The sequence below is a fragment of the Rhinolophus hipposideros genome, assembly GCF_964194185.1.
Source record: "Rhinolophus hipposideros genome assembly, chromosome: 5".
In the NCBI taxonomy this organism is placed as follows: domain Eukaryota; kingdom Metazoa; phylum Chordata; class Mammalia; order Chiroptera; family Rhinolophidae; genus Rhinolophus; species Rhinolophus hipposideros.
In genome coordinates this window covers 38,260,250-38,271,600 of record NC_138051.1, presented here as the reverse complement: position 1 = coordinate 38,271,600, position 11,351 = coordinate 38,260,250, and the positions used below count along the sequence as shown (strand labels likewise).

Here is an 11,351-nt window from a genome sequence, read left to right as displayed (position 1 = left end):
AATTCACCAGCACAGCTGTTGGCCTGGACTTTTCTTTGTGGGTAGTTAGAAGCATTAAATTTTATATGACGATATTCATCATGGAAGCATACACTGTGTTCATGAATAGGAAAAGTTAACATTGTTAAAATGTCTATACTACCTAAAGCAATCTATAGATTCAGTGCAGTCCCTATCAAAATGCAAATGGCATTTTGCACAGAACTGGAACAAATAATCCTAATTTTTATTTATTTATTGGGGAACAGTGTTTTTCCAGGACCCATCAGCTCCAAGTCAAGTCATTGTTTTCAATCTAGTTGTGGAGGGTGCATCTCACTGGCCCATGTGGGAATCGAACCGACGACATTGGTGTTATGAGCTATGAGCATTGCTCTCTAACCAACAGAACCAACCAGTCGCCCAATAATCCTAAAATTTATATGGAATTACAAAAGACTACAAATAGGTAAAGCTATTTTGAAAAAGAAGAAAGTTGGATGCATCATGTGACCTAATATCAAACTGTACTACACGACTGCAGTAATCAAACAGCATGGTACTGGTATAAACACAGCCACATTGATCAATGGAACAGAATAAAGAGCCCAGAAATAAACCCACATCTATGTGGTTAATTTATGGCAAAAGAGGCGAGAATATACACTGGAGTAAAGACAGTCTTTTCAGTAAATGATGTTGGAAAAACTGGACAGATATATGCAAAAAATTGAAACTAGATCACTTTCTTACACTATATACAAGAATAAACTCAAAATGGATTAAGGACTTAAATGTAAGACCCGAAACCATAAACCTCCTAGAAGAAAACATAGGCAGTAAACTCTTTGACATCTCTCTTAGTAACTTTTTTTTATAATATGTCGTCTCGGGCAAGAGAAACAAAAGAAAAAGTAAACAAATAGGACTACATGAAACTAAAAAGGTTTTGTACAGCAAAGGAAACCAACAAAATGAAAAGACAGCCTACTGAATGAGAAAATATTTGCCAATGATACATCTGATAAGGCGTTAATATCAAAAATATATAAAGAACTCATACAACATAGCACACAAAAAAACAAACACTCATTTAAAAACGGACCGGGGACCTGAATAGACATTTCTCCAAAGAGGACATACAGATGGCTGATAGACATATGAGAAGATGCTCAACATCACCAGTCATCAGAAAGATGAAATTTAAAACCACAATGAGTTACCACCTCACACCTGACAGAATGGCTATTACCAATAAATCAACAAAGAAGTGTAGGCGAGGATGTGGAGAAAAGGGGACCCTTGTACACTGTTGGTGGGATTGCGAATTGGTGCAGTCACTGTGGAAAACAGTTTGGAGGTTCCTCAAAAAATTAAAAATAAAACTACCATATGACCTAGCAGTCTCACTTCCGGGTATTTATCCAAAGAAATCCAAAACACTAATTTGAAAAGATACATGTATCCTTATGTTCATTGCAGCATTCTTTACAATAGCCAAGGTATGAAAGCAACCTACTAAGTGTCCATTGATAGATAAAGACGATATCCAACGACTGCATAAGGGAGAGGTGGTACATATATACAATAGTATATTACTGGGCCATAAGAAAAGAATGAAATCTTACCATTTGTGACAACATGGATGGACCTGGACGGTATTATACTAAGTAAAATAAGTCACAGACATACAAATACCATATGACTTCACTTACGTGTGGAATCTTAAAAAGCAAAATAAACAAAACAAACTCAGATACAGAGAACCAACTAATGGTTGCCATATGTGAGGGGGAATTGGGGGAATGGGTGAAAAGGGTGAGGAGATTAAAAGGTACAAATTGGCAGTTACAAAATAGTCACCGGGATGTAAAATGCAGCATAAGGAATATTCGATAATATTGTAGTAACTGTGTATGGTGTCAGGTGGGTAGTAGAATTATTGGGGGAATCACTTTGTAAGTTATATAAATGTCTAACCACAATGCTGTACGTCTGAAACTAATATAATACTGAATGTCAACTGTAATCTAAAAATACAAAAAAAGTTTTAATAAAAATAAAAATGCTTTTAGAATAAAAAAATTAATTGACCATAAATGTAAGAGTTTATTTCCATTGATCTACATGGTTATCCTCATGCCAGTACCACACTGTCCTGATTACTGTAGCTTTATAATATGTTTTAAAATCAGGAAGTATATATCATCCAACCCTGTTTTTTTTCAAAATTAGTTCAGCTTTTCTTATTTTGTTGTTTCCATGTAAATGTAAGAATCAGCTTACTCACTTCTGAGAAAAGCAGCAGCAGCCTGCTGGGATTTTGATAGGGATTGTGTTGAATCGATAGTTCAATAGGGGGAGAACTTTTTATATTCCCTTATGTAGAAAGATTATATTAGGAAATTTTACACTGATAATACAAGAAAACAACTCAAGATAAAGATGTTATGGTTTCTTTTAAAGCTTATACCTTAGTTTGTTAGATTATGAACTTTTAAAATGTAATTTACCATTTATTGAATAATTGTATGTGAGATGGTGGGCTCATTGCTTTATGTTATTTCATTATTTAATCCTGGCTTAGCCTGGTAACTCTTTAAAGATAATAAGCAGGAGATGTTACATGATAAATGGGAAATGGTTACATTTTTGCCTCTAGTAAAGACATTGTCTTTAACAACTTAAGGTAGCAAAGAGATTGCTCAGGCTGTACCTGTGTTTCTCATCCTCACTTTTATTCTCTTTGCTTCAGTTTTTTAAATCATTTCTAAACATTATATGGCATATTTACCAGGGATTGTAAAATATTCTGCCAATATATCCTCTTGTCAATGGACTACCTCACATATACGTACAAATGTAAATACAAAATGGAAAAAGGGAGCGGCTGTTTTGAAGCAGATGCTGAGTACAATGTGGCGAGCTCCTCTGTGAGGTGTATAACAGTGAACTTTTATAGATTTGGATTGATGTATTGTTCATTGTAGGGCAAAAGAGAAGTAGGTAACAATTTTAAGGAACTGTTTCAAAGAAGTACATGAATTTCCATTACAACGTATGACAGTGTTTCTGTATTTTGATATTCTTCTCATCCTTTTCACATCTGCCTTTGCATTAGAAGGCAATGCCTATTGAGAGTTTTATCATGATCTTTTTACAGACTGCTCTCTTCTCACCTGTGTTCTACAAGGTCTGATTTCTCTTCACATTGACAGTAAGCAGTCAAGATAAAGGGAGAATGAATAGCATTTCATCTTTCACTACTTATCTCCATTCTACAGCCGTGCAGTCGGAGACCTTTGTGCATGAAGACAGATTTGTTCTATGGCCTCGGAGTTGGGTGCCGGGGACGATGGCGGCTGCACTGAGCTGGCAAAGCCCCTCTATCTTCAGTACTTGGAGAGGGCCCTCCGGTTGGACCATTTCCTGCGACAAACATCAGCCATCTTCAATAGGAATATTTCTAGGTATGCAAGTCCATATTCCCAGTATAATAATGTTTGACCATATTTCTGATTCCCTTTATCCCTGTAGATTTTAGGGTTCAAATATTTTACGATTCTTGGCCTGTTTGGTATTTTTTTCCCTTTTAAATAAAACAGTCAGTTTATTCAAAGGATCAATTTCTTCTATAAAATGTTAAGTCTACCAACCATAAATTATAATATTTTGCTGGATCAGCTCTGACTGTGGATTCACCATTCTTCAATTTATAGTGATGAAAGTGAAGATGGACTGGATGACAGTAATCCTTTATTGCCCCAGTCTGGGGATCCCTTAATACAAGTTAAGGAAGAACCTCCAAATTCATTGCTCGGTGAAACTTCTGGAGCAAGCAGTTCTGGAATGTTAAACACATACTCACTGAATGGAGTTCTCCAGTCAGGTCAGTGTGGCATGAGATCCCTCTTTGGACTGTCAGTTCTGTTGAGGCAGTCACCCTTCATTTTATTATTCTTTATGTTTCTTTACACAGAATCAAAATCTGACAAAGGGAATTTATATAACTTCTCTAAGTTGAAGAAAAGCAGAAAGTGGCTAAAGGTAAGAGAAAGCAGAATGTTCATGATTCAGATAACCTACTACAATTACAAGTAAAATGGAAAGGATATTGATTCATTCTGGCAGACTGGCAGAGATTTTTCTAGATATAAGTCTTTTATTCTGGGTGTGGTTTTTGGGAGAGTTAGAGAAAAATCTAGCGGACTCAATGAAGTTCATTTTAGCAGCCATTGTTGAGTCCAAAGCATTGTGCAGAGCAAGGGAGTACAAATATTGATCAGATAAGATCCTTGCGCTCACTGGCTCACATTGTAATCAGGATTATTAATCTACTTTTCATCTGTCCCTGAGTACTTTGTTCAGTCACCACATGTTGACTGAGCGCATTACATGCCAGCTACTGTTGTAGACAGACAGGGTTCTTGCCCTGTGGAGCTTACATCGTGATGGAGGGGGGCAGTGAGTAAGCCTGGGAACAAATAAATAAATATGACTTCTTTAAAGAGGTAACATTTCAACTGATTTCTGAATGATCAGAGAGCTAGGTGAAAGTTTAAGATACGTTTCTATGAGAAGGAAGAACTGCAAAAGTCCTGAGAAAGGAAGCAACTTGGTTTGTTTGCCGGAGAAAGAGGGCTGGTGTGGCTGGAGCACAGTGAGTTGAGGGGATGGTAGAAGATGACGTCAGAGCCTCATCACTTAGGGCCTTGTCCACCATGTTAAGGAGTTTGTATTTCAGTCTCCAGGGGTACGCTATTGGAGTGGTATAACTCCAATAAGCAAGAGAGTGGTATAACCTGCTCTATACTCTTAGAAGATTACTGTCATTGGCCAAACTGAGTTAAGGATAGCATTTCTTCTATTGAAACTAATTATTTCTCTACTTCATATTTTTCTTGTGAAGAGACCAAAGTAACTTAAAGAATACTCTTATGATTCTCACTAAGCCCTTTAAAAAACTCACGTGTAAAAGACCTGATTTGCTTCATATCAGTGAGCTGTTGGGAGTGCAGAAATCTTTGTGTTTAGCCATCCCATGTTAAAAAATTCAGATATGTAATTCACATGACATAAAATCTACCCATTTGTAAGTATAATTTGGTGATTTTTAGTATATTCATAAAGTTTTGTGTGCAGCCATCACCACTATCTAATTCCAGACTGTTTTCATCACTCCCAAAGGAAACCTTTGTACTTATTGACAGTCATTCCCTATTCTCTGCATCCCCAGCCCCTGGCAACCACTAATCTGTCTTCTGTCTGTATGGATTTGCCTATTCTGGACATTTCATATAAATGGAATCATGTAATACATTACCTTTTGTGTCTGGCTTCTTTCAGTTAGCATAACATTTTCAAGGTTCATTCACATTGTGGCACATATCAGTACTTTATTCCTTTTTATGGATGAATAATATTTCATTATCTGGATAATAACCACATTTTGTTTATGCGTTTATTAGTAGATTTGGGGCTTGTTTCTCTTATTAGTCATCACGGCCTGCTTTCTGTATTTCTTTATATCTTATAGATAATTTTTTTTTGTTTTTAGGTTGGTTTTTTTTTGCCGTAGTATTTGACATTTAGTTAACTATCTTATGTATAGTGAAGTACTTATGTATAGTGAAGTAAAATCTAGCCTTGTTGATGTTTATAGTAAAGCATTTCCCATGTTTTAGTGCTCTTCAATTTGTGCCCACTGAGTTTAATTGGTATCGTTTTGTTTTTCAGTTGAATTGGTAAAGACAAGTATAAGGGAAACTGGAATGACTGCCCTCCAGCTATTTTTGCCATTGTTTGGGGATGGGGGAAAATGCTTGTATTATAAAATGAATTGCTTCATAGCAGAAACTCCATTTCCATTTCCTCCCTTTTTCAGAGCATTCTGCTAAGTGATGAGTCCAGTGAGGCAGAGTCTCAGAGTGAAGACAATGATGAAGAAGAAGAAGAAGAGGAAGAAGAAGAGGAAGAAGAACTCAATCTCAGTAGAGAAGAACTTCATAACATGTTGCGGCTGCACAAATACAAGAAACTTCACCAGAATAAGTACAGTAAAGACAAAGAGGTGAGAGTTTCGGGAGAAATCTTAGAACTTCATACGGGGTATTTGCCCTCTGGGTTATAGTAATGGAAGATACTTTATTTTAACTTCATATTTAGATGGTGGTGGTGGTTCTGATGACAGCTTTATTGAACTATATTGCACATACCAAAAAAATTCAGCCTTTTAAGGTGCGCAGTTCAGTGGTTTTTGATATATTCAGAGTTGTAACTACCATCACTGTCTGATTCCAGAATGTTTTCTCACCCTCAGAAGCAAGCCCACTCCTGTTAGCTGTTACCTCTCATTGTCTCCATTCATCTCAGCCCCAGGCAGCCATCAGCCCATCATTTGTCTGTGAATGTGTCTGTTCTAGGTACTTCATACAAATGGAACAGCATGTCCTATGTGTTCAGCTTCTCTCACTTAGCATAGTGCTTTCAAGGTTCATTTTTGTGTAGCCTATATCAGTACTTCGGTTCTTTTTATTGCCAATAACTTTCCATTGTATGGACATACCACATTTTATTTATCCGTGCATTAGTTGATGAACTAATTGGATTGTTTGTACTTTTTGGCTGTTATGAATCATTGCTATTGGTAGTGAGTTGTTTTTACTTTTTGGCTAATTTGAGTAATGCTACCATGAAGATTTGAGTACAAGTTTTCATTTCTGTTGGGTATAATATCTGGGAGAGGAATCACTGGATTGTATGGTAATTTTATGCTTAATCCTTTTAAGGAACTGCCAGACTGTTTTCCAAAGTGGCTGCACCTTTTTTTTTTTTTTTTTTTTTGAGAGCCCACTGGCCCATGTGGGAATCGAACCGGCAGCCTTCGGAGTTAGGAGCATGGAGCTCTAACCACCTGAGCCACCGGGCCGGCCCCAATGGCTGCACCTTTTTAAATCAAGTGGTTGTTTTTTAATATAGTTGCTGTTTGAAAGTTCTATCTTGAAAAACCACCCTTTCTTCACATACTAGTCTTAGATTGATGATAATTTTAAGTGACAGCTATTGGAATGCTGTTATCAGAGCCTTCTGATTTTTGACAGAAATGTGGCACTTTATACATAATGAACAATAGCATATTTGAAGATCTAAAAACATTTCAGTGATTAGTTGAGGTCCAAAGTTAGTTCAGAAAGCTTTGAGTAATATGCTAAAGTCTATAAACCTGTAGTAGTGATAAACAGTAAGATATCTGACTTTTGATTAAGACAAAGAGTTCCTCAAGATACGGTGCTAAGGCACTTGGTGCTTGAAATATTTGTTATTTTTTCATTTTTATTTTTTAAAGATTTTTATTAAAATATACCTAAGATACAATGTTATATTAGTTTCAGGTGTGTACCATAGTTAGTCAACATTTATAGACCTAAAAAAGTGATCATCATGATGAGTCCAGCAACCATCTGACACTGTACCACACTATCGCAATATTATTCACTATATTTCCTGTGCTCTACATTACATCCCCGAGATTTATTTGTTTCATACCTGGAAATTTGAACCTCTTATTCACCTTCACCTTCCCCCGCCTTTAAAAATTTTTCAATTACAGTTGACATTCAATATTATTTTATATTAATTTCAGGTGTAGAGCATAGTGGTTTGACATATGATTTAAGAAGTGATCCCCCTGACTAGTCTAGTACCTACATGGCACTATGCATAGCTATTACCATATCATTGACTATATTTCCTATGTTTTACTTCACATCCCCATGACTACTATGTAACAACCAAAATTTGTACTTGTTAATTTCTTCTCCTTTTTCACTCACCCCCCAAAACCCCTCCCATCTGGCAACCGTCAAAATGTTCTCTGTATTATGAGTTTGTTTATGTTTCATTTATTTATTTTGTTCTTTAGAGTCCACTTATAAGTGAATCATACGACATTTGTCTTTCTCTGTCTGAGGTACTACACTAAGCACAATATCCTCCAGGTCCATCCATGTTGCAGATGGCAAGATTTCATTGTTTTTATGGCTGAGTAACATTCTGTTGTATATATGTACCAGCTTCTCTTTATCCATTCTTCCACAGACAGACACCCAGGTTGTCTTCATATCTTGGCTTTTGTAAATAATGCTGCAGTGAGCATATGGCTGCACACGTTGCCTTCCTTCAAAATGCCTTACTTCAAAATGAAGTAGCATTTTGGGTTTCTTCAGATAAATACCCAGAAGTGGGATTACTGGGTCCTTCTTTGTTTCTTGTTATAGCCTTTGTTTTAAAGTCTATTTTTTCTGGTATAAGTATTGCTACCCCAGCTTTTTTTTTTTCATTTCTGTTTTCATGGAATATCTTTTCCCTTTCAGTTTTTGTGTGTCTGTTGATCTGAAGTGAGAGTCTCTATTGTAGTCATCATGTGTATGGGTCTTGTTTTCTTATTCATTCATCCACTCTATGTCTTTTGATAGGAACATTTAATCCATTTACATTTAAAGTGATTGTTGATAGATATGCTAGATATGCAGTTATTGCCATTTTATTCATATTTTAGATTTTGTGTGTGTGTGTGTGTCTTAAATCCTTTTAACAATCCTTGTAATACTGGTTTGGTGGTGACAAACTCCTTTAGCTTTTTTTGTCTGGGAAGCTCTTTATCTGTCCTTCGATTCTAAATGATAGTTTGTTGGGTAGAGTAATCTTAGTTGAAGGTTCTTGCTTTTCATCACTTTGAATATTTCCTACCAATCCCTTCTGGCATGCAAAGTTTCTGTTGAGAAATCAGCTGACAGTCTTATGGGAGCTCCCTTGTAAGTAACAGCTGTTTTTCTCTTGCTTCTTTTGACATTCTCTCTTTGTCTTTACCTTTTGGCGTTTTAATTATGATGTGTCTTGGTGTGGGCCTATTTAGGTTCATCTTGTTTGGGACCCTGTTTCCTGGGCTGGAATATCCATGTACTTCACCAGGTTAGGGAAGTTTTCGTCATTATTTCTTCAAATAGGTTTTCGATTTCTTGCTCTCTCCTCCTACTGGTACCCCAATGATGCAAATGTTGGTATGCTTGTTGTCCCAGAGGCCCCTTAAACTGTCCTAATTTTTTTGGATTCTTTTTTCTATTTGCTGTTCTGATTGAGTGTTTTTGCTACCTTATCTTCTAAATTGCTGATTTGATCCTCTGCTTCATCTAATCTACTCTTAATTTCCTATAATGTATTCTTCATTTCAGTTGTTGTATTCTTTATTTCTGACTGGTTATTTTTTGTTTGTTTGTTTTTTTCTATCTCCATATTTATGTTTCCTATCTCTGTTGAAGTTCTCCCTGAGATCGTTGATCATCTTTATAACCGGTATTTGGAACTCTGCATCTGGTAGATTGCTTTTCTTCATTTTGTTTAGTTCTTTTTCTGGAGCTTTGTTCTGTTCTTTTATTTGGGATATGTTTCTTTGTCCCCTCATTTTAACTGCTTCCCTGTGTTTGTTTCTTTATATTAGGTAGGGCTGCTATGTCTCCTGGTCTTAGTGGAGTGGCCTTATGTAGTAGGTGTTCTGTGGGCACGGTGGTGCAGTCATCAGAGCCAAGTACACCAGATGTGTCTCTAGTGTGGATTGTGTGTGCCCTCCTGTTGTAGTTGAGCTTTGGCTGCTGTTTGCTTGGCAGTGGGAGGGATTAACCCTCGGGTTCATTGTTTGTGAGGACTGGCTGTGACTATAGTGGAGGAGTTGTGGTTCAGGGACTGATGCTATGAAGCTGGATTCATTTTAGCATGGCTCTGGTGCCTGCCCAGTTGGCCCTTTGGGTATGTCATCCTTGGAGGCAGCTGGGCAATGCTCCGGCTTGGTCTGAAGCTGGCCACTGGGCAGGCCTGGGGCCTCTTGGGAAGGGAAGGCCAAGTTTAGCTGCAGCCTGTGCCCTGTCCAGGACCACACTGCATGAGCCTCAAACCATTCTGCAGATGGCTACCTCCCGTGCTGTTGCTGGGAGGTGCCTTGAGAGACCAAGCCATGAACCAAGGCTGGCTGTTGCTAGTACTGGGCTTACGGCTGCTCCACTGGAAGTATAGGATACATTGAAGCCAGATGCTGCTTGTTTGGGTTTTGTGAGCTTTTGAGAGATTTAGGAATGTCTGTAGCATGAACCAAGACAGGCTGTTTTTAAGGATAAGTCAGTGGAAGCAGCTTGGCTGGGCCTGAAAGTTTTGTGGTGTGGGGTCTCAGAATCACCAGGTGAACAAATGGTGTGGCCAAGTTGATGGAAACTCATATATGGCAGCTGCCTGTGTTTGCATGCCAGAAGGGGGAGGGCTCAGCAAAGAAGCGATGGCTTCCACCAGCTCCTCCATCCGTGAGAGAGCTGTTCTTCCAGCATTTGTCCTGAAGGTAGACAACTCAGTTGCTCCCCATATGTCCCCGGCGCCTTTCGAACTGCTGCCCCAGCACTGGAGCTTAGTGTAAGTGAGTCCTTCAGCAAGTAAGTCCATGCATGGGCCCTTTAAGGGGAGCACCTGGGGCTGCAGCCGCCTTAGTCTCACTCAGCCACAATCTCCGCTGTTTTCCACCACCAGAAGTTATGGAGACTTCTCTCCTGGCACTGAAACCCTGTGCTGGGGAGCCTGGTGTGAGGCTGGGACCCCTTACTCTTCTGGGGGAACTTCTGCAGCGAAGATGTGCTTCCAGATTTTCAGTGGTCACACGTGGTTGTGCGACCAACGCATTCGGCGTCTCTGCCCTTCCAGTCTCTAGGTAGCTTCTTCTGTGTGTCCTTAGTTGAAGGGTTCGGTTCAGCTAGACTTCAAGTGATTCTCAATGATGGTTGTTCTGTAGTTAAATTGTAATTTTGATGTGGTCAGGAGAGGAGGTAACACAGAGTTTACCTACTCTGCCATCTTGACTAGAACTCCTGTTGTTTTTTAATTGAAGTAAAACATACATATACCATGTTTCTCCGAAAATAAGACCTAGCTGAACAATCAGCTCTAATGCATCTTTTGGAGCAAAAATTAATATAAGACCCAGTCTTATTTTACTATAATATAAGACTGGGTCTCATGTAATATAATGTAATATAATACCGGTTTTCATATTAATTTTTGATCCAAAGACACATTATAGTTGATTGTCTGGCTAGGTCTTATTTTCGGGGAAACAGGGTAGGAAAGTTCACAGATTTTAAGTATACAGCTTGATGAATGCTCACTTAAATTTGACCATTGACAGAGGACCTTGTAATAGTTCTCCATGTCACTATTCTATCCTAGTTTCAGTGCTTGGACAGTTCATTTGGCTGTAACCCAGAAAAGAGATTCAAGAGTGGACTACTTAATTTTTAATTTATATTCATATTTATCCATCAGTAACTAGTGCGATGGAA

At 38.1% G+C, this 11,351-nt stretch overlaps 1 protein-coding gene across 2 annotated transcripts in view; it reads left to right on the top strand.

The window, feature by feature from the left end:
* The window catches only part of INO80 (INO80 complex ATPase subunit), a 108,536-nt gene that overhangs the window by 13,901 nt on the left and 83,284 nt on the right, over positions 1-11,351 (top strand). For both annotated transcript variants that reach the window (XM_081048215.1, XM_081048214.1), the window contains exons 2-5: positions 3,264-3,449; positions 3,699-3,868; positions 3,959-4,026; positions 5,864-6,049. In XM_081048215.1, coding sequence (XP_080904341.1) covers positions 3,307-3,449; positions 3,699-3,868; positions 3,959-4,026; positions 5,864-6,049 — 567 coding nt within the window. In that variant the 5' untranslated portion in view covers positions 3,264-3,306. The remainder of the gene's footprint in view (positions 1-3,263; positions 3,450-3,698; positions 3,869-3,958; positions 4,027-5,863; positions 6,050-11,351) is intronic.